The 24,958-nt window shown below is 34.8% G+C and overlaps 1 protein-coding gene across 2 annotated transcripts; it reads left to right on the top strand.

Annotated features, from left to right (window-relative positions):
• The first annotated feature begins 715 nt into the window (after nt 1–715).
• Nucleotides 716–24,093, top strand: MGP (matrix Gla protein). Of its 2 annotated transcripts, none has more exons than XM_053721075.1 (5): nt 716–864; nt 8,283–8,400; nt 15,010–15,045; nt 17,898–17,970; nt 23,742–24,093. In XM_053721075.1, exons 2-5 carry the CDS (start codon nt 8,340–8,342, stop codon nt 23,881–23,883), a joined length of 312 nt encoding a protein of 103 aa, XP_053577050.1. In that variant the 5' UTR covers nt 716–864; nt 8,283–8,339; the 3' UTR covers nt 23,884–24,093. The 2 variants fall into 2 exon arrangements, with proteins under 2 accessions (XP_053577050.1, XP_053577051.1); XM_053721076.1 differs by lacking the exon at nt 716–864 and adding an exon at nt 5,055–5,205.
• Nucleotides 24,094–24,958: the final 865 nt, after the last annotated feature.

Below are 24,958 nucleotides of genomic sequence, written 5' to 3'. Positions count from 1 at the left end.
AAAATGGTCCGGCTCCTAAGCTTACATTCTAATAAAGATACCAAGAGAACGAAGAAACATTGATAATAGGATTTTTAAATTAGAAAGTTGTCTAAAATTGCTGCTCTATCTGAATCATTAAAGTTTAATTTTGACTAGACTATTCCTTTAATAAAAACCCCAATGTAAGCTCTGCCTAAACTTTTAATTTCAGTATGGCCAAAAGCTTGAAATGAACATCATTCATTTAGTGAAGAGTTGTTTTTAGGAATTGTAAAACACAGAAGGTTGTTTTTGAAATACTGGGATCCATTTGCTATAGCTTTAAAGAAAACTATTTTTCATTATGCAATTTTGTTCAGCTATCAAAAGAGATTTCTCAATACTGTATGTTAGGAGTTTGCAGTCATCCACATGGTATGTTTACATTACAATAATTTTCCATAAATATTTTCATATGTTATAGGTTCAACTTACATTTAAATAAAACATTTCTCAGTAGTTTATATAAGAAACAAAGTAAGAATGTTATTCAATTTATAAAATGCATTAAACTAAAAATACAATTCTTAGACTTACAAAGTCATTATTAATAAGGGGATTTCCTAGCTGTGATAAATGTGGGTGACTACACTTTGGATTTAATTTCCATGCCATCCTGACTTGCTCTAAAATAGACATCAAACACATGTTGTCCATGTTTTTGTGTGGTTTGTGATTTCCTGTTGGAGGAAAGGATGCGTTTATACCCACTGGTGAAACTAATAAGGAAGAGGAAAAAACAAGTGGAGGAGTGTAAATGTTCTTGAATATATATATAGGCATGTCCACCTTGATAAGATCTCCAGATCTTCTCAGAGAAAGAACTGAAGATATTGTTTGATGGTGAGTATCACTTAAAATCTATTTCTTTATATTTGACCTCATGATAGTACCTCAAACATACACACATATACGTATTCTACAAGATATTCACACATATTTATATTCACATTGGATAGTACCAGTAAATAGATTATAGACCACACTTAGGTTTCAATGCACATAAACATAACATATATAAGTATTATGTCTATGTGGATTACCTACGTAGAAATGTAACTATTAACAATATTTCATAACTACAGAAAAGATAAAGGTAATAACATATTTTTTTAAAAAAAATGTTTATTTTCTATTCTAGCATGTTGAATGTAGACTTTAAAGGGAAACTTAAGTCAAAATTACAATTTTATGATTTACATAGAGCATACAGTTTTAGAGACTTTTTAATTCAATTCTATTATCATCATTTGCACATTCTTTTTATATACACACTTTTTGAGGCACCAGCTCTTACTGAGCATGTGCAAAAGTTCATAGGGTATGCACATTCTAGTCTGTGATTGACTGATGGCTGTCACATGATACAGGGGTCCTGCAAATGGGGAAAAAATAAATGTATCAGAAAAAATAATCTACTGCTCATATGAAATTCAGAGTAAGTGCTACTGCGTTGTCTCTTTATTTTGCACTTGTTGATTATGCAAATTTACTGTATTTAGTGATCCTAATATATTATCCTAAATAAGTTGATGAGACATGTAAATGCTAATTGCAGTGATCACAGTTAGATATATAGATCATTAACATTTTCTACACTTTATTAAAGGGACAGTTTACTAAAAAATGTTCTCCTCTTTAATTTGTTCCCAATGATCCACTTTACCTGCTGGAGTGTATTACATTGTTTACAAATAGCTCCTTTACCCTTATATTGGTATTTTAAATAGTTGATTTAGCATGTGGTATCCCCACCTATTCTGAAAGTTTGTGGCTGCTGGTTCAAACTATAGATAAGCTTTGTAAACACAGCCAGCAGAAGAAATTACACTCCCAGTGGGATATAGCAGAGATAAGGTAATAAAATGCTGATTTTCCATTGTTCTCTCCAAGTACTGGTGATTGTTTTATGGACAGATATAAGATAAAGAAGCAGGTATATGTGCACAATGTGATACAGTAATGAGATCTGATTATACCTACAAGTTCAACCCATTTTATTAGGTTGTGGCTTCAAAACACAAAATCAGAGCTTTAATATACACAAAAAAAACTTAAAAAGCAAATTTTCATATATTTTTGTCTCTGCAGTTGGTAAAAAAAGCAATTGTAAACACATTAAGGGAAAAAAAACTATTTTACAGTATACTGTCCCTTTAAAGGGGTATGAAAGCCAAACATGTTCTTTTGAGAAAGAGCCTACCATTTAATAAAAAAAAGCTTCCGATTTTTTTCTATTATCAAATTTGCTTCATTCCCATGGTATTCTTTTTTGAAGAGATACCTAGGTAGGTATCTGGTGCACTACATGACAGGAAATAGTGCTGCCTTCTAGTGCTCTTGCAAATGTTTAAACTTCTACATCCCTGCTTTTCAACAAAAGATACCAAGAGAATTAAAAAAATGATAATAGAAGTAAATTAGAAAGTTGTTTAAAATTGCCTGCTCTATCTGCATCATAAAGTAAAACATTTGGGTTTCATGTACTATGCAAAACAATGGTCACATACATTTCTGTTTTATATTCATATTTTGTCCAAATTAACATTTGCCACAAATTTATTCAGCCTGAAACAAAACCATAAGTGCTTTAGAAAGTAAAGTAAATAATGATTTCTAGCATATTAGGCATTATTGAATTACACACACGTGTGTATATATATATATATATGTTTTTTTCTTTTTTTATGTATTTTTTTTCCCTAATGTTAAATCACTCCTGTCAATGTGTCAATGTGTTAAAGTGAAGGTAAACTTTGGTGAATGAAAGCCTGTTTTTTTAAAATACTATTAAAAACAGGGGCACTTTCATTCATCAAAGTTTACAAAGCAGTCGTTTTGATTAAAAACATACCTCTCTTCTTTTCACAGCCGGAGCAGCTTCCCCTCCTGAAAATTCTTTCTTCACACGTCAGCAATGACTAATCCAACTTCCTCCAAACACGGCTTTCCCCCCAGGGTAGTCATTGCCTGAGGCCATGCTGTGATTGGAGGAAGCCGGATTAGTCATTGCTGACGTGTGAAGAGAGGATTTCCAGGAGGGGGAAGCTGTTCTGGCTGTGAAAAAAAGGTAAGTTTTTAATCAAAACGGCTGCTTTGTAAACTTTGATGAATGAAAGTAGTGCCCCTGTTTTTAATAGCATTTTTAAAAAACGGGCTTTCATTCACCAAAGTTTACCTTCACTTTAAACAGGGGTGTTCTTTGGGCACATTTTCCAAGTGTTTTACCCCTGTTTTATCTGTAAATGTATATTGAGTCCTATTTATTTTTTTTAAAGAAAACTAAGAGGTTGATCACAATTTTTTTAGACAAATGCATCAGATGGTTTTCAACAGAAAAAAACATCATTAAAGTCTATGGATATTTTTGTAGATAAATCATTTGATATGTTTTTCTAATTCGAATAATGCATGATTCAAATCAAATCATGCAATATTCAAATTAGAAAAAATGTACTTGATATATTTGTAATATTATTTCTAATGCTCTCTTTAAATGTGATATTCAAATTATGCAATATTCGAAATAGAAAAATTCTAATTGATATATTTGTATCTATTATGCATTTATTTACTAAATTCCCTACCACATGAACTATTGAACTTTTGAATAGTATTTGTTAGATTCAAAATGTCAAATATGTATATTCAATCTAATTACAAGACACTGTTTTCTTGTAATAGATATCAGCCGAGTCTAAAAATGTTTAAGGCTAGCCACAGCCAAAAATATTACCTTAAAGTTCAGTTCTTATCTGATAAAACCAGAGATAGAGACAGTATGTAGTAGGATTAGCCTTAATACGTCTGCAGTGGGCTTTTTCACTTTAATTAGAATTAGCCACGATTTTCAGAGCTAAATTAAATGAAAAGGGGGCAAAATAAATAATGAAAGTATATTGCTAAGCTTCTTTTACTATGTATAATTAAACCTATCATATTTAAAAAAAAAACTAGTTGTTTACTTAAAGGGACAGTAAACACCTTGCAATTACTAGAGCTTTCTGTTATGTGGTGATAGAATAATATATCAGCCAATTCTAAATGTTAATAAAATCATGTTTGCAGCAATTGTGTTTCAATAGCCAAACTCCACCCAGTAAGGTTTCTCAGTAGTGTGGGGCCCTCTAAGTTGGTCACCACCTGGGTAGGGCTCGCTGATTCGTGGCTAAATGTGGCCACCAATCAGCAAGCGCTACACAGGGTGCTAAACCAAAAATGGGCCACCTCCTAAGCTTACATTTTTGCATTTTCAAATAAAGATACTAAGAGAACAAAGAAAATGTGATAATAGGAGTAAATTAGAAAGTTGCTTAAAATTGCATCCTTTATCTTAATTTATGAAAGAAAAAAAAATGAGGTTTCATATCCCTATAAACAGGTAACTATGTAGCTCATTTAGTGCCCCATTTTGTGGTTTAGAGGTCCTGGTGCATATAGATTTGTTTGCTTGGGTTCTACCACTTAAACCAGATAATTACTCAGCGGATCTACTTGTGTCCTCATGTAATCTATATAGTGGTAGCCCTGGTAATAGTCTAGTTATGGCTGTTGACTATAAGAGTCAGAACTACTGTTTTGGCAAATTCATTTTACCATGTGATTATTTATTTGGTAATGGCTTTATTTTTGGGGATCTGTTAGTGTAGGGAGGATTTTCCCTACAACCTGTAACCTTTTCTAAATGTAAATCTGAGTCCATTAACATTTTTGTGTTATTCATTATATAACAAATATGTAATTTGAGTTTCTCATATCTCACACAGTATACTAGACAAAGCATTAGCAGCCAGGAATGTTGCTATTTAAAGGGATAGCTTCAGAGTTTTAATTGGTTTAAGGTCTCGTTTTTTGGGCTATGTTGTTCCTTAAAGGGACATTGCACACTTGATTTTTCTTTGCATACATTTTTTAGATAATACTTTTATATTAACCATCTGGGAGTGTTTCTGTAACAATAAATAGTTTTGTTTATTTTTTATTAACATTGTGCTGTTTTTCAGGTTTCTAGCCAAACCCCAAAGTTTTAGATGCATACTGATGTCTACAGATTCCTGCTTGTGTAATGGGTCTTTTCATATACAGGGAAAGGGGGAGGGGTGTCTGCTGTTCCGGTTTTCTCAGCCCCTTTCAGTGGGTTTCCCAGCCTAACCTCAACAACAGTGCTAAAATGGGAGCTTCTAAGTAAGAGTTTATGGGTAAAAAAACATAACTGCACATTGACAATGTATGTGAAATCACTGTGTATGGGTACAAAGGCATAACTGCACATTGATTCTTTCTGAGGACATAACTAATGAGGAGGGACCTCCCTGCTCATTATACACATAATGCAATAAGCAGCAGATATTGTGGATTCTGATGGGAATTCTCAAACATACACAAGTAGCACAGACAGATAGCAAACCTTCTGTATCCTAAGCACTGAAATGTTATATAAACCTCCCTAATGCAATTTCCTAGAAGGAAATAATGGATCTAACAGAATGTAAAGTCAGCCAAACATCTGCCTGATTCGTATAAAACAAGGAACACATTTGTGGGAGAAAAACAGCAGATCTAATTTCCCTTTATTATTTTATCATTATGGGTTGTATTGAAAGGGTACATTTTTAAAGACTAGTTTTGTATGGGCAATGAGTATTAAACTTAAAAGGCCATAACATTTGAAAAATGACATGCTCTAATTGGTTATGACTAGCCATGCTGTACTACTATGTGTTTAACCCCAGCAAAGGAGTTAAACACATAGTAGAAGTAGAACTCACGACTTGTAGAGCACTGCTGGCCCCGAGCGTAAACTTCCACTAATCCAATCAGCAGCGCTAGTCACACAACTCAGCTGTGTAACTAGGATTGCTGATTGGATCATCTGTTGCTTCAATTTAAGACAAACTGCGGATCTACAGGTCTTGAGCAGTACTTCCACTGAGTGTTTAACCCATTTGCGGCTGTAAAACACATAAAAGTGCAAGGTCGCTAGTTTAAAATTACATCCTCTAACAAATTAGAGCATGTTTTTTTTTAAAGGGCCATCCAACTAAAATTGGAATCCACATGAATGCATTTCAGTTTTAAATATTAGTATTTTTGTCATATACATGTTTTAGCAAAAATGCATCTAATAAAAGCTCTAGCTGTTTCAGGAGTGTATTTAAGTATGCACCGTGCACCAGTAGTTGAAAAACAGCACTTGCATAGAGAGCCTAAGGTGCTTGTACCATCTGTTAATGACTCAATTTGTTAATTGCTGATATGATACAAAGAAGCTGCACTATTTAAAATGCGAGTAGACTGAGAATATCTAGTTATGCTTCACATGCACCTGCAGAGAAAAATGTTAACACTAAAACAGTGATACCTTTTACTAGAAGCATGTTTTCAAATGCAAGTACAGGTGGCCCTCGTTTTACAACGGTTCAATTTACACAGTTTCAGAATAACAACCTTTTTTTCCAGTCATGTGACTGCTATTGAAAAGCATTGAGAAGCAGTGCATCTATTAAAATAGCCAGTAGGTGGAGCTGTCCGCTTGTGTTGCAGCAAAGCCAAGCAAGCTGAAATTAATCAGTTTAACCAGACCTGAGCTATCGAGCAGATTTCAAAGGAACAAGATCTTCCTGTCTATAAATCAGTCCAGATCGGAATGCATAGAAAGAACTGTTTGCAGAAAAATGCAAGTGAAGTCTGTGTTGTGTGATTATTGTATTAGGTTTATAATGCTGTTTAGCAAACATTTTTGTTCATTTAACTTAGTTTAATTATATATTCTGTGTTGTGTGATTATTTTATTAGGTTTATAATGCTTTTTAAAAATAATGTATTAGGTGTTACTTATGACAATTTTGAGAGGGGCCTGGAACCTATCTCCCTCATTTCCCATTGACTTACATTATAAACTGGGTTTCAATTTACAACGGTTTCGATTTACAACCATTCCTTCTGGAACCTAACCCCGGCGTAAACTGAGGGCTACCTGTATATTGTAAAATAAATTGTTTCTATTCAAAGATGTAATTCATCTATGTGCCTTTTAGGGATTTAATCTAATGTGTGTGTGTGTCTGTATATATATATATATATATATATATATATATGTGTGTGTGTGTGTGTGTGTGTGAGTGTGTATATATTTATATATAAATATGTGTGTGTATTTGTGTTGATATATGTGTGTGTCTGTGTTTATGTATTTGTGTGTGTCTGTGTGTTTGTGTATGTATGTGTGTGTGTTTGTGTTTATGTATGTGTGTGTATCTGTGTGTGTTTATGTATGTGTCTGTGTGTGTGTATATGTGTGTGTGTTTGTTTATGTATGCGTGTGTGTCTGCGTGTGTTTGTTTATGAGTGTGTGTTTGTGTTTATGTATGTGTGTGCATCTGTGTGTGTTTATGTTTGTGTGTGTGTCTGTGTGTTTGTTTGTTTATGTATGTGTGTGTATCTGTGTGTGTTTATGTATGTGTGTGTGTGTCTGTGTGTTTGTTTATGTATGTGTGTGTCTGTGTGTGTTTGTGTATGTGTGTGTGTGTGTTTGTGTTTATGTATGTGTGTGTGTGTGTGTGAGAGAGAGAGAGAGAGAGAGAGAGAGAGTGAAGAGAATAACACTGTGTTATATCCCTATATTTAACTAATTATAACCTTCAAATTAGTCTCAGTGTATGACCGATTACATTCCATCATATGCTTTTTTTCAAAATAAGCACAGCTGCATGTTTTATGAAAGACTTGACTATTTTGCCAACAGACTAAATCAAACCTTAGAGCTTGATCAACATTTAAAGTTAATCAGAGTTGCAGTAAATAAGAAGTTAACTGTATGCTGATTCAATTAACATGTTGCTTCAACAGAATATTATCAAAAAATGCAGTCCAAGTATTAGCTTGATATGTAAGAACAAATTGACCACACCATTCAGGTACCAATGAATGAAAGCCAAAAATGCATTCCAATGGTTTTAAATCATTTCAATACATATGCAAATATAATTTAAACTACATCTAAAATGCTCAACTGTGAAAACATTAAAACACTTCCAAGAAATTTAGGAACTATTTCCTTTGTCTTTAAAATAATGTTTGCTCTCTCTTCCTTAAATTACAACTCTCTCTTTCTTGCTAAACTCTACCCTCTTTTTTCTTTTAGTATACAAGTGCCAATACATAACTCGTAGAATTCCAGGTACCACCCACCCCAGATGCTAGGTTTACTACTAAACACTACTCTTTGGAACATTATAACTGTGGTTCTTTTTTTTTTCCAGCTACATTGTTTGCTTCCAAAGTAAGTAGACGAAGAGGAAGACAACGTACCAGTCAGCATGAAGTCCCTACAAGTCCTTTTGCTTCTAGGCTTGATTGTTGCAGTAGCCATTGCTTACGGTAAGAATAATTTATTTTATTTTTAAAAGCAATAGATAATATTTATAATTATTTGACATAAGATAGATCAGTTTTTTCATGTGGTGATATATGTAAACAGTCTGAAAAATAATTGGTGACACCAATTAACATATCCTGAGATATCCCAAAAGCACCTTCAAGTAGTTGAAAGTGCTTTTGAGACATCTCAGTATATCAAAGGTACTTTTGAGACCTCAGAGGATATTGAAGGTGCTTTTGAGACTTCTCATAATATTGAAGGTGCTTTTGAGACTTCATAGGATATTGAAGGTGCTTTTTTGACTTCTCGTGATATTGAAGATGCTTTTGAGACATCTCAGGATATTTAAGGGGGCATTTTGAGACATCTCAGGATATTGAAGGTGCTTTTTTGACTTCTCATGATATTGAAGATGCTTTTGAGACATCTCAGAATATTGAAGGTGCTTTTGAGAAATCTCGGGATATTGAAGGTGCTTTTGAGACATCTCAAGGATATTGAAGATGTTTTTGAAAACATCTCAGGATATTGAAGGTGCTTTTGAGACATCTCAGGATATTGAAGATGTTTTTAAAACATCTCAGGCTATTGAAGATGTTTTTAAAAAACATCTCAGGATATTGAAGGTGCTTTTGAGACATATCAGGATATTGAAAGTTCTTTTGAAACTCTCAAGATATGCTTTGTGGCTCTCCAAATTTTGTGTTTCATAGTAGATAACAATATGAAATGTCTCCAGTCCAGAGCTGTTTGGGAGATGACTGGTGTAACTCTTTGGAGAGAAGCCCTTTCAACAAGTATCTGAAGACTTTGTAATGAACATCAAGGGACTAACTAATTATTTGTGTATTATCATTTGTCCTTTAAGTGGGGTTTTACCTGTGATTTAGATTATACTGGATACTGTAAATGTTATGGTTTAAACTTATAATGTGAGTATGAAAAGGCTCAATTTGTTGGTTAGTTTTCTATGTTTTCTATTTATAGGTTATAACAGTACATATATACCAAATACTGTACATACGCAGCACTATCTGCCTTTCGTTTATTTTGTAGGTCTGATTTATTAAGCAGGGACAGCCAGATAAGTTTTAGAAGTATTAGTACTCTACTATGCATTTTCCATGTATGATTAATCCAAATCTGTAAAACCACAAATATATTATAAAAGTCATTGTTACATATATAAAAAACTTGGTTCGCTAAACTTCTGCTACTAATAGAAAAACAACGACTTAGGGCCAGATTAAAAGTAGAGCACTAAATATCGCTTTAATGAAATCGATAGTTGCGCTCCACTGTGTAATACCAGCGCATGCTAATGTGCGCTGGTATTACAAGTTCACAGCAATGTGAACATGATCTCTCATTCGCAGTGCTGGAAAACATTGCGCTCACGAGAGTGCTCTTCCATAGGCTCCTAGGGGAGCCTCATTCTGATGCCGTCAGAGATGGCATCAGAACTTCAGCGCCAGCGATGGGGGTAAGTCGCGCATCAATGGCAGCAATTATAAATATTTATGTACATGCTAATATACTGTGTATATATATATATACTGTATATATATATATATATATATATATATATATATATATATATATATATATATATACACAAAACAAGGAAGGGGACTGCACTCCAAGACCGGACCGGGTACACATCCCATTACAGAGCAACATGCTCAGCCCTGGGTGCTCAGTGGCACTCACAAAAAGCTGTGCTGTCACCAGAGTCACAGGCAGTTAACCCCAGACAGGAGTGGGTGCAAGAACCATAGGGGAATTACAAAACAAATTAATACAACACATAGGGAAAACCCTGCACTCACCAGCAAGCTCACAATTAGGATTTAAAAGCAAAAATGGAAAGGTTAGTTACCGCATTTGGCCAAATGGGACAAGCCCAGGTACCACGTCAAGGTCCTTTCCAATACCTGAGACCCTAGCACAGCCACACAATGCAAGCTCTCAAATCCAAACAAACTGGGAACAAGGGAGGGGTGCACAAGCATATGTAATCACCCAGAAATGTACAAAACATGGAAGGGGACTGCACTCCAAGACCGGACCGGGTACACATCCCATGACCCAGCAACATGCTCAGCCCTGGGGGCTCAGTGGCACTCACAAAAAGCTGTGCTGTCACCAGAGTCATAGGCAGTTAACCCCAGACAGGAGTGGGTGCAAGAACCATAGGGGAATTACAAAACAAATTAACACAACACATAGGGAAAACACTGCACTCACCAGCAAGCTAAGATTTGCGGTAACTAACCTTTCCATTTTTGCTTTAAATCTTAACTGTGAGCTTGCTGGTGAGTGCAGGGTTTTCCTTATGTGTTACACACACACACACACACACACATATATATATATATATATATATATATATATATATATATATGTGTGTGTGTATATGTTAATATGTGTATATAAAAATATATATGTATATAAGAAAAAACATATATATTTACTGGGAACACAAAGTTTCCATAGACCGCAATGCAAAGGCACTTTTCAGTGCCTTTTTTTAACACCCCACTTCCACCAACTTTAACCCCAAAATGCTGCCTAGTGCAATCATTTTATTAAAAAAATTAAGATGCTGCCATCTTTATTTTTCAATAAAATACACTATACAGTATTTAGGGGCCATTTGGGGCAATAAACAGATACTTGTAATAGTTGATTAATTATTGTGCATCTGCAAATGAACACATTTGCCCATTCATGGGCACAAGATAATTTAGCGCTCCATTTGTAATCTAGCCCTTAATTGTTAATAATAAAAATGTAAATTTACATACAAGATCAATATAAAGATACTTTTACAGACAATGGGGCATATGTATCAAGCTCCGTATGGAGCTTGATGCCCCGTGTTTCTGGCAAGTCATCAGACTCGCCAGAAACAGCAGTTATGAAGCAGCGGTCACAAAGATCGCTGCTCCATAACCTGTCCGCCTGCTCTGAGCAGGTGGACAGACATCGCAACAATACAACCCGATCGAGTACGATCGGGTTGATTGACACCCCCCTGCTGGCGGCCTATTGGCCGCGAGTCTGCAGTGGGCGGCATTGCACCAGCAGCTCTTTTTTTTGTGTGTAAATTTGTCAGTGAAGAGGGCTACAGGTACAGTCGGCGGTTATTGGGGTTGTCATGTTTACTTGTTCACAAGAGTATTGCTGGGTGTTTTGGGATGGATCCTCTTGTTTATTTTTTTAGATTGGATGAGACTGACATATTTCAGAAAGATTCTCCTCCTTAAAAGCTAAATTGAGTTAAAAGATTATGTTCCCTGGTGGTGACTTAGAACAAGCTAATGAGCCAATGTTCAGTCCTGCGGGCTTCTCTTTCTTTCTGTATGCATAATATCACCCTAAGGGTGGTAGGTGAAACTAATCATGAAGGCCTATTTAACAACGGTCTTGCAGACCTGATCCAACAGTGCGGATCACGTCCGCAAGACCTCGCTGAATGCGGAGAGCAATACGCTCTCCGTATTCAGCATTTCACCAGCAGCTCACAAGAGCTGCTGGTGAAAAGCCACCCCCTGCATACTCGCGGCCAATGGGCCACCAGCAGGGATTTGTCAATCAACCTGATCGTACTCGATGGGGGTGAATTGTGTCGATTCCTGTCCGCCTGCTCAGAGCAGGCCGACAGTGTTATCGAGCAGCGGTCTTTAGACCGCTGCTTCATAACTGCTGTTTCTGGCGAGTCTGAAGACTCACCAGAAACACGGGCCCACAAGCTCCATACAGAGCTTGATAAATGGGCCTCATGGGCTTGTTGCCCAATGTGCCTAGACATTCCATCCATCCTTTAACACTGATATTGCTTTTGTCTATACCAATTTAGAAAGTTTGCAAACAATTGAATTTATAAATAAAAAATATTTATCTTTAAAAGAAAGAGAATGGGCTCCATTTATTAAAGGGACACTGAACCCCATTTTTTTCTTTTGTGATTCAGATAGAGCATGCAATTTTAAACAACTTTCTAATTTACTCCTATTATCAAATGTTCTTCATTCTCTTGGTATCTTTATTTGAAAAGCAAGAATGTAAGTTTAGATGCCGGCCTATTTTTGGTGATCAACCTGGGTTGTTCTTGCTGATTGGTGGATTAATTCAAGTGCCAGTCAGAGTTCTGAATCAAAAAATATCGGCTCCTTAGCTTAGATGCCTTCTTTTTCAAAAAAAGATAGCAAAAGATGAAGAAAAATGTATAATAGTAGTAAATTAGAAAGCTGCTTAAAATCGCATGCTCTATCTGAATTACGAGAGAAAAAAATTTGGGTGCAGTGTCCCTTTAAGCAGTGGATGCTGCTTCGGAGGCCATTATTTCAGGCTCGCCTGAAACGTAAGTTTAATAGCAGCGGTTGTAGAACTGCTGCTCCAACCTGTCCCCCACCTTTTAGGTGGCAAATTGAAATCATCCTGATCTCTTTGGGATGAATGAAAGCTCCTGCTAATCTACCCCAAAGTGAGCTTTCTTCACCGAAAACATCCTAATAAACAGTTTCTGTTATTTTAACATAAACTAGCTGCTTTACTGTCACTGTACACTAAATTTTTCCTGATCTGTTTTTCAAATGTATACACCACTGGAATGCTGTTATAGTTATGTTCAACATTAAAACGATTTGAGCCATCAAATTCATAAAAACAATTAATACCAATCATTACCGTTTTTTGTTCTGTGACATCTGTATTTACCTCCACTCATTTTCAGGCATTTTTTTTTTATCACCCATTTTGGATTTTTCTTTTCTGGATGCATAATTTTGCACTTTGTGATGTTAAGCTTTATATCCCACACATCTGGCCATAAGCTCATTTTTTGTTATCACTTCTCATTTGTCCCACCCCCACCTGGAACATAGACTCTATCATTTTCATTTGTAAACAGGCATACTGTCATGTGTAACCTTTTGCTAATATCACTCATAAGTATGTTAGGGCTCTTAAAGGGACAGTATACACCAATTTTCATATAACTGCATGTAATAGACACTACTATAAAGAATAAGATGCACAGATACTGATATAAAAAATAAAGTATAAAACTGTTTAAAAAGTTACTTAGAAGCTCTCAGTTTAGCTCTGTTGAAAGGTAGCTGGAAAGCCCACTGCAAGTGGGAAATAAGACACTCCCCCTTCCCCTTCTTTTGCATATGAAAAGACCCTTTACATAAACAGGAGCAAGCTGGAGTAGGTATCTGTCAGTATTCTCCAAAAACTTTTGGGCTTGGTTAGGAGTCTGAAAATCAGAGCAATGTTATTTAAAAATAAGCAAAACTATATTTAAAAAACAAAAACAAAAAAACTTTATGGGCTATATAAACAGATCATCTACAAAACATTTATGCAAAGAAAAAATGAGTGTATAATGTCCCTTTAAGTGAACACCACTAGTAACTGTCCTCTCTGCTTTTAATTTTTAATCAAGATCAAAAACCTACAGTTTGTTTTGTGGGACAGTGTCAAATGTTTTCCTGGAATCTAGATGTGGTACATCTACTGCTTCACCTGGTCTAACGATTTAGTTACATATTCAAATAAGTCTCACATGATGTTCCTGAAGTAAAACCATGTTTTGATCATCTAAAATGGTGGTTTTATCTACGTTATAATTCTTTGTTTTCAGAGTGTTTCAATTAATTTTCTTAGCACCTAAGTTAAACTGACTGGCCTGTAGTTACCAGATTCTTCCCTACTGCCCTTTTTATGATGAAGTACTACATTTTCAATTCTCCAATCATCTGGAACAAATCCTGTCAATAGTGACCGATTATACAGATCAGTTAATGGGGCAACTAGCACAGATCGAAGTTAATTTAAAACCCTTGGATTACTATTATTAGGACCCACTGACTTTTTTTACCTTAATTTTTTATAATGCCAATAAAACCTCAAAAGATTAGTGCTAAGCCCATTTCCATTTTTAGTTTCATCCCTTAATGTAGTTCTATCTTCACAATCTTTCGTGAAGACAGAACAGAAGTAATCATTGAGACAGACTGCAATTTGCTTATCTCCTTCTCCAATTCTACCATCAACTGTTTTTGTTTTTATTCTTCCAACCTTAGTTTTTCTTCTTTTGCTGATATATTTATCTATATATTCTTGTCCCTCGTGTCTCGCTGACTAAGATTTAGCCTTCCTAATTAACTGCTTAGCCATTTTCTCCATATTTGCATATTATCAATTGTCTGTGTTTGTCTGTAATTTTTCATCCAATTAACATAAACTTAACATAAAGGGTACAGTATTGTAGATTAGCTTGTAAAAACTTCCTTCTGGGAAAGCCTGAAAAAGGCCATGACAATATCATAAACTGCAAAATAGAAAATATTAATGACCTGGAAACCTGTATGTAAGTTAGACAGGATTTTAGATTGTTTGGTATGTTTTGAAATGTTTTGGAAAGCAAGGACAAAGTTAATTTCAGACAATTTGTTTGAGAATATGTAAATAACTTAACTAGATAATATGTAGTTTAGAAAAAATTTATTTAACTGTAACTTTTTTTAACAAAATCACACAAACAAGTACATTTGTAAATTCCATTTTTTTAAAGAAAAAATTGTTTTTCTGCACAGACTCATTCGAGAGCCAAGAGTCCTTTGAGAGATACGGTAAGACAATTTCTATTTCAAGTTCTAACCAGTAACATATGTTGTAATACTTTACAGATACTTTATATAAAAGTAAAGTAACACTACTGCAATAAAGTAAACTCTAGCATTGAGGGCTGTATGTAACACTTGGCCACATTACTTTTAATTGGGGCAGGAGAAAATATATATTAAATCTTAAAAACGCATATAACTTAGTATCATCTACAACTGCACTCTCTCCACTTTGCTCTGTCACACACATACACAAAATACACACTTACACGCACACATTAACACATACTTACACATACAAAAACACACACAGGCACACCACACACACAAACACACACACACAAATGCACATCACAAACACACACACACACAGGCACACCACACACACACGGACACACACACAAACGCACATCACAAACACACACACACACAGGCACACCACACGCACAAACACACACACACAGACACACACATAAACGCACATCACAAAGACAAACAAAGACACATTACCATGTTCTATTCCATCCTAACAGGGCCGGACTTTAGCGCCGTTAGGGTGGAATAGAACATCCTAGCTGTTTGGCTGTCCTGAAGCCAACGGTGCTTCCAGGATGGGATTGCAGTCTTGGGAGAGTGCCTAGCGTTAAAGGGACACCCCCTGACCCAATCACATAATTAAAATCTTGCGATAAAATGCACAATCTCAAGATTTAAATGTGTCTACATCGAAACCTTGTTCCGATGTAGACAGATTGAACCTGTCATCAAAGTGTTAAAAAATTATATGTGCAAGATTATCAACAAAATATAATCTATTTGTATCAGTTACATCACAGGTTGAAGGGCCAACATGTTGATTAGTAACTTTTATTAGTGCGTAGTGAGCCTAATAGGTAACAAGCAATTGTGAGGTCTGTTTGTTGCCTATAAGCATCACTACACAGTATTAAAAGTAGGCAAGGACACGGGACATATAGGCAGAGTTGCCACCTTTCTCAAAAATAAATACCTTCCGTGCTCATTAGCATAATTCATTATACAGCATAACTCAGAATCGAAAGCTCCTAGGACTGATTTTAAATACTCCTTTGTTTATAATTAGATTCAAACACACTTATACTAAGTTTCACCATGATAGGACCTTATTCTTTATTTTATACATATATAAATATTGTGCGTGTTGGTAAAATAACGGCTAGATGGCAACCCTAAATACAGATGGTAAAAATCTCTTCACAAGAGACGACCTAAACCCATCTTTACTGTAAAACCATAAACATGCTGGTGTACTAAACCTTTTCTACAAATCTTCTCAGGAAATTTAAGACTATGTTATTTGACATTAAACTCTATGAGATGATAATATAAAATGATAAAATGTATAAATAAACAAACTTTGCTGTGAGAAATAGAAGTGCAAAACACTGTTAAATTCCACACAGCCATTTCCTGTACACTCCAGTGACCTATTTATAACTGCAGAGAAGGTTACCTAAGTTACAACATGGCAGCTCCCATTGTTTTATAGACACTATTAAACAATAGTATTTAATGCTATGCATCTGTTTCGGCACAAGCCTTCAGGAACGCTGCTCCTTAACTCGTCTGCCACCTCTGAGGCAGTGGACAGCAATCAGCCCAATCGGATACGATTGGGTTCATTGACACCCCCTGCTTGCGGCCGATTGGCCACGAATGTGCAGGGGGCGGTATTGCACAAGCATTTCACTAGAAATGCATGTGCAATGATAAATGCTGACAGAGTATGCTGTCAGCATTTATCGATGTCCGTCCACACATTAATAAATCGGCCCCTAAAACTTTACACTTATTTTCACAATATTTAAACCACTAAGGAAACTGTAAAAAAATGCATCTACATGTTATTACTAACCTTTTTTTATTTATTGTTTAGTGTCACTTTTAAGTGAGGTATTTTCTAATGTGGATAAGTGAATATCTAAGTGAATATAATGGAATAATACTGCTATGCAATGTGCTTCACCTTTATACTGTGCAATAAATGCAATACCAAATTGCAAACTATAGCTGTATATCAAGTGTTCCAGTTTAGTATATACAGACATCCCAACCTGCAAAAACTCATTTCATGGAGGTGGCTTCACCGGCTACTGCACTGCATGCTGAGTTTGAGAGGCTATTTGTTATTATGCTTTGTACTCACAGTAGAGTCAGTTTTATAATGACCTGACAGCAGGGGTGTCTATCTCTACCTCACAGGGGTACATACTCTTTGCCCTCTTTCTCAGTTCTCGCTTGGCCTATGCAGCAGCCGCTGTTGCCTGCTGCTGATTCTTCTCCCCCAAGAGCCTTATCACCGCCTCTAAACAGCAAGAGGGAGGGTGGCAGACACACAATACGCTGAAATTAAAGACAGACTTGCTGTGACAATGCCTTCCTGCTAGATGACAAAGCATTCCTTTAAGAAACACTGGATTTGGGCCACATTGGATCATGGTACTTGTAGTTTCATGGAGATTGCATTTCATTTGCGGGCATCAGGGAGCCGCTATTACAATGAGGGAGACTCCCTGAACTTCAGGGAGAGTTGGGATGTCTGGTATATACTGTATAATATAATAATGTGTAATATGAGGAGAGGTTACAGATCTATAGAATAAATCATTTTGTAGTACAGGTTTATATAAAGAATATCCTTTAAATCAATTGCATAGTAATCAGCTTACATCTCCTGAAGTTTTATCATCTGGGACAAAAGACCTTCCTAGACTAGACTTGGTAGCCCACAGCACCCTCTATGTGCAGGTATCATTTTGTATTGTTTTTCCGTTGGGGTACAAGCAAAAGATGAGCTCTCTTTTTATATTAAATTTTAGATCCATTTGTTAACTCAAGGAACGCCAACTCATTTATGAATTCCCAGAGAAGAAATCAGCGTATGAATGAAAGGTAGGAAATGTATTACATAATATTCACTTTCAATATACTGTTATTGATACTTATTACAGTTGGTAGCACTAAGTCCTTGTCAACAATCATCTCCCTTACATCTTGTTTTAAGTAACTGTGTATATGTGTTTGATTTCTAATTATATTTCTCATAGATTCCCTTGAACTTGTAAATGGAATTTTGCTAAGTGTATCTCAACCATAATACATTCTAGGAATGGGTGAATGTGTAAATTTCCGAATTCGAACGTTAGAAGGAATGTTATTACCGAAATTCGAATTACAAATCCGAATGTTGATATGAACGAATATTCTTAAAAATTCTATAATGAAATGCAATTTACAGTTTTCGAATGTCACTTTTGAATTCAAATGTTTTAATTAGATCAAATGTCCACATTCGAAATTTCAAATTGAACATTTTATTTAACAAATACTATTCAGAAGTTCAATAGTTCATGTGGTAGGGAGGGTATCTAGTAAATTGATACATAATAGATACAAATATATAATTTCAAATGTTTCTATATAGAATATTGCATAATTTGAATATTACTTTTAAAGAATCATTAGAAATACTATTACAAACATATAAATTAAAAATTTTCAAATTCTAATATTGCATAATTCGAATATTACATTTAAAGAAAGCATTAGAAATACTATTAGAAATATAAATTCAAATTTTTCTTAACAAATATTTTCAAATGTAATCGTAAAATTCAAAACCGAACATTCAAAATCGAATGTTAGAATGTGATGTAAACATTTAAAATTCGATTTGAACGAATGTGTTAAAATTCGTTACATTTTTTGAATATTGCGAAACATTCGCCCATCCCTAATACATTCACTTAAAGGGACATGAAACCAAAACATTTTCTTTCATGATTCCGATAGAGAATACAATTTAAAAAAAGTTACCAATTCACTTCTATTATCAGGTTTGCTTCATTCTCTTGTTATTCTTTATTGAAGAAATATCTAGATAGGTAGAGTGCACATGTTTGAGCACCACATGACAGGAAACAGTGCTGCGCTCTAGTGCTCTTGCTAATGTATAACATTGCTGCCACATAGTGCTAAAGACACATGTATGCTCATAAACTTACCTTACTGCTGTTCAACAAAGGATGACAAGTAAATTAATAAAATTTGGTAATAGAAGTCAATTTCAAAGCTGTTTAAAATTGTATGTTCTTTCTGAATCAAGAAGGAAAAATGTTGGGTTTCATGTCCCTTTAATAATCCTGAAGCAATACTATTTAGGGATATTTAGCAACAGATCTATATTGGAGCTACAGAGATGTATTAGTATTATGTAATGTAACTGGTTTTACAATTCAATATGTCTGCATGATGGGGAAAATACAGGCAATCAGCATCATCAGTGCTGAGGTAACACTTTAATTTTAGGGTACAATATTTTTCTTTCTACATAGAGAGGTTCATGTGATATTTTCTAGTCAGCTTTTTACAGATTTGCTGAATCACTTTCAAGTGATTAAACATTTGGGAAATAGGATCCTTTAAATCTCCCATAATCCTTTACAGGTTATCGTTTTTTCCATGAAAATTACTGTAAGACAAAGCAATAAAAACAAAACAAATAAATTCACATGTAATTATTTATTCCTCCCATAGGAGTAAAGAATATTGATGGTAAAAATTCAAAATACCTCTTTATGATCCATATTTTTTTTCTTGTCACCCCCTCCCCAGATGATCTAAAGCTATGGGGGTCAATCACATTCCTTTAGAAAAGCTTTTCAAATAATTTAGCTACAAAAATTCCCATACAATGAATTGTGTTTTTCTGATTAAAATCATTCAATTTGCGTTTCTATAAGATTATGGTCGACCTCATGATGTGTTCTCTGAATTAAAAATATTTTCTTCCGCACACTAAAATATTTGGTCATTGTAGGATTAGGGTCTTCAACAAATCGTTAAAATGCTCCAAAAGGTACATTTTCAAAAGAAAGTACTTATTTCTTCATATTTATTGAAGTATATATAAAAACCCGAACCAAACAGAGTGATATAAGGGTGCGCCATCTAACGTGAAAATCAATACAATCTATAATATAGTTGATAAAATAATTGATAATTAATATAAGTGAATAATTTGTGGCTCTATATAAGATAATACAATTCATCCAATTCCTGCTTTAGTAAATAATTCATCAATGTGCCCATGTATTATTAAAAAAGTGTCCAAACAAGTGTCTAAATTAATAGAATGTGAAACTTGAAAACTTTGATGCAAAAGTTAATCAAAAAAACAACGTGATAGTTTACTGGTATAATTATACGTTCTCTTTGGAAGACCAGTGTTCACACAACGGGGCAGCTCTCTTCAAAAAGGATCAGAAGCAGCAAAACATCCTAGAAATAGGAACAGAAAGAGGCGCCCAATAGGATAATAACGTTAAGGCCAATAACACAACTGTAGAGTAGGGATGGGCGAATGTGTTTATATCCGAATTCGAATCTTAGAAGGAATGTTATTGTAGAAATTCAATTTACATAATAGAATGTTGATAAGAACGAATATTCTTAAAAATTCGATTTTCGAATGTTATTTACAGTTTTCAAATGCCACATTCAAATTCGAATATTACATTTATAAAACACAGTATTAGACTACAAATACTATTTCGAATTCGAATGTCACATTCAAATCGAATATCACATTCAAATCGAATATCACATTTAAAACACAGTATTAGACTACAAATACTATTTCGAATTCGAATGTCACATTCAAATCGAATATCACATTCAAATCGAATATCACATTTAAAACACAGTATTAGACTAGAAATACTATTTCAAAATTGAATGAATACATAGCTAAACATTCTATTATTCGAACAAATATTTTCGAATTTTATTGAAAAATTCAAAAACGAAAATTCAAAAATAGAATGTTAGAATGTTATATAAACATTCGAAATTCCATTCGAACGAACGAATGTATCAAAATTCGTTTTAAATTTCGAATTTTTAGAAACATTCGCCCATCCCTACTGTAGAGTACTCCTATATACTCACCAAATGAGTTGCCCATCCAGTGCAATATTCAGCAGACCGAGGCTTCAGAGCCGCTCGGCTGACTTGAACTCGATCTCCTCTGAACACTCGCAAGCAGTTTCCTCCAAGTGTCTGCCAAACCAATTCAAAAAGGTCCAAGGACTGAAGCCTCGGTCTGCTGAATATAGCACTGGATGTGCAACTCATTTTGTGAGTATATAGGAGTACTCTACAGTTGTGTTATTGGCCTTAACGTTATTATCCTATTGGGCGCCTCTTTCTGTTCCTATTTCTAGGATGTTTTGCTATATATTGAAATAGTTGAGATTTGAGGCCGGTAATCAAATAAATCACATACAATTCCTTACATTTTTTTATGACTAAATCTAATATTTTTTACCAGTAGGAAAGGAGACTGTATTAGTCAGAACCCTCCTGATCCCACTTGGTGTGTGTGAGTTACTGGCCGCTCATTTGTTTTTCTTTTAGTCATTTCCTCAGCTAAGAGAGAATCTGAACTTTCTGCATTATCTTGTGAATCTCCATTTTGAGTTTTTCATAAACATAAGGCAGTTCTCAAAACTAAGTATGATTTTCTCCACAAGGTTGTTTTCTCAAAAAACATTTAAGTGACATGAAACCCAAATTTTTTCTTTCAGAATTCTTATAGAGAATACACCTTTTAAACAACTTTTCAATTTACCTTCTATTATCAAATTTGCTTCATTCTCTTGGTATCCTTTATTGAAGAAGCATTACTGGAAGCTAGTTAATGCATTGGGTGAGCCAATAACATGAAACATATAAGTGCAGCCACTAAACAGAAGCTCCTGAGCCTATCTAGAGATCGTTTTCAGCTAAGAATGTCAAGAGAACAAAACAAACTAGATAATAGAAGTAATTTGGAAAGCTGTTTAAAATGACATGCTCTTTCTTAATCATAAAAAAAAAATGTGGGTTTCATGTTCCTTTAACTAGGAAATTGTTGTTCCTTCACTGTGTCCTGATTCTTCTAATCCTTTATAACTCCTTTATAATTTGGATGGGGTTACAGCATTAAAATGTTATCTTCAGGTAACTAAAGACTTTAGACAAAGTTCAAGCCTGTTTGTTGACCATTCTGGTGCTGTTAAAGATCAGAAAGATACTGCTGTATCTTTGGCTTCTTGGCTCAGACAAATAATTCACAAGGTTTTCTTGGGGCCAGATTACGGGTGGCGCATTAGCAGTTATGCGCAAGCGATAAGGGGTTTATCATGGCTGTTTGTACGCATCGGTTTTCTTCTCGTATGACAAGTTGAAAGTAAACGTGATCGCTTGAACACAGTTGAAGTTAAAGCAAGTCAGGTTAGCACGACCTCAGAGCTCTGGTTAAAGGGACACTCAACACCAAAATTGTTATTGTTTAAAAAGATAGATAACGCCTTTCCTACCCATTCCCCAGCTTTGCACAACCAACATTGTTATATTATTATGTTTATAACATTTAAACCTCTACATTTCTTCATGTTTCTAACCCACTACAGACAGCCTCTTTAACATGCTTTTTTATTAGCTTTTCACAACAGGGGAGTGCTAGTTCATGTAAACCATATAGATAACATTGTGCTAACACTCGTGGGTTGTGGCAGACACTGCACTAATTGGCTAAAATGCAAGTCAATAGTTAGTAAAGTCAAGTGATCAGAAGGCTGTCAGAAAAGGCTTAGATACAAGGCAATCACAGAGGTAAAAAAGTAGATTAATATAACTGTGTTGGTTATGCAAAACTGGGGAATGGGTAAAAAAGGGATTATCTATCTTTTAAAACAAAAAACAATGTTTGAGTGGACTGTCCCTTTAACTGTTTCAAAAACAAAAATAAAATAAAAAAACACATAAAAATACATTACAAAGTACACTTACACTCACATTATCTAATAAAAAATATTTTTAAAAAATATTGCTCAAAAAAGTTATTAAGGCTCAAAGATATGAGGTTTCAGGTGTTAGAAAAAAAAAAAAAACAGGCAAAGGGCTTTAACATTAATATACATAGGTATACATGTCTAAAGATGGATCTCTCTGAGCTTGAATACTGGTGCCCAGGCCCTCTTAGGATATGTGCGTATGCTGCAGGAAAAACAGTAATATCTGTTACTAGAAGCATTTTAGCTGAAGGAAGTATATTGCAAAAATGCTTCTATTTTGAATCAAAATGCATTTATGCACATTTAAATAATGACCTTTCTATCCCTTTAATTTGTTTCCAGTGACCAGGTTTACTTGCTTGAGTGTATTAAATTGATAACCTACAGCTCCTTTTACTATTATTTTGTCATTTGAAAAAGCTGCTTTTTCCAGTTGTATACCCACCTATACTGAAATTTAAGTACAAGTAGTTATAGAAAAGCTATGTAAACAAAAAAGCAGCCAAAGAAAGTACACTCCGAGTGGGGGGGCGGGGGGGGTAGATAGATAGGTATTACAATGTTAATTTTCAATTGCTCCCTCTAAGTATTGTTTTTGTGTAAACAGAGAGAGTTATGATAAGGAGACTTGTGTATAGAAATAGAGATTAGGGTGTCTGCTCTCACTGAAAACTCATTAAGAGAAAAACAATTTTATAAAGCTGTCTCTTTAATTAAGCATGTTAAGTTTTAATTCATTTATTTGTTTATACAAGACAAGACTGTATTTGCGAAATATTAAGGATATATAAATTCACAACCGTCACAATATGTTATCTCTTGTAGAATGCGTGAGCGTGTTAAGAGTCCTCGGGAACGCCAGAGAGAAACCTGCGAGGATTACGATCCCTGTGAACGCTATGCCATGCGTTATGGATTCAATGCTGCTTACAAACGTTTCTTTGGTCAAAGTCGTGCTGAAAAATAAGGCAGAAAACTCTTCAGAAGGGCTTTAAAGTCATAACGCTTGCTAAGTCTTTGACTTATAAGATAACATTCTCAATTACATATTACAGCTCTGCAACATCAGATAATAGTAGCTTTTTGTTATTCTGTTTTATCTCAGAATTTAGTGTCCTCTGTAACTTGTCCTAATAAAACTGTTCTCTGTCTTAAGAAATAAAATAATTATTGTCTATTTTTTCTTTTGTTTGACTTTACTGCAGCATAATAGCATAACAAGTTTGGCAATTAAACTAATTACATTTTTGGTTATTTGGCAGGTATACAATAAAGTTTTTTGTTTTTTTGATAAAAATATCAGGAATAGTAACATTTCTACAATTAATTGCATTAAATACATATGAATAAATCAATATTGTTTGCTTAGGCCTTGTGTTCTTCCAGCCCTAATTTATAACCTATGCTAATTATGATCATGTAACTGCTCTAGCTTGTTAGAGTTAGCTTGTTATTGCATATGTAATTTTCAGCATGTGCCACCTCAGTCATGTTTTCCTGGACATTTATGAGTTACACATGTTGCAGGGTGTGCTTAAGGGAACAGGCATTGCACCTGTGGAGAGCACACAAATAGTGACCCTGGACAGAACTAGTCATGTTCCTCCCTGCAGTATGTGTAACTCATAGCTGTCCAGGAAAACATGGCCAAGGTTGCAACCCTATGTGTGGGGTTTATACGTGTGTTTTGGAGTTATACACAGAGTTGGACAAAGTAGTGGACAACATTCTAAACAGGTACTTATTTCTAATCTCCCCAACTTTCCCTTGTTAAACATGCAATATTTTCTCCTGCCTGCCTGCCTTTAACTTCTCCTCTCTTCTCCTTAAAGTCAAAGATTTTCCTTTCACAAACAGCACTCAGACTATTCATATATCTCCTTCTCTTCTACCTTTCCCCCTCTACAACACACATGCTATCTATTCATATCTTACATCACTCAGCAAATCATGCTCCACTAATACTAAGATGAGACACTCACATAAGACACACTTTCATCTCCTTTCTCTTACCATCTTTCTTCTCCTTGCAGCTGGCGATG

This window comes from Bombina bombina, chromosome 7, assembly GCF_027579735.1.
Source record: "Bombina bombina isolate aBomBom1 chromosome 7, aBomBom1.pri, whole genome shotgun sequence".
NCBI classification, from domain to species: domain Eukaryota; kingdom Metazoa; phylum Chordata; class Amphibia; order Anura; family Bombinatoridae; genus Bombina; species Bombina bombina.
This window is presented reverse-complemented; position numbering and strand designations above follow the sequence as displayed.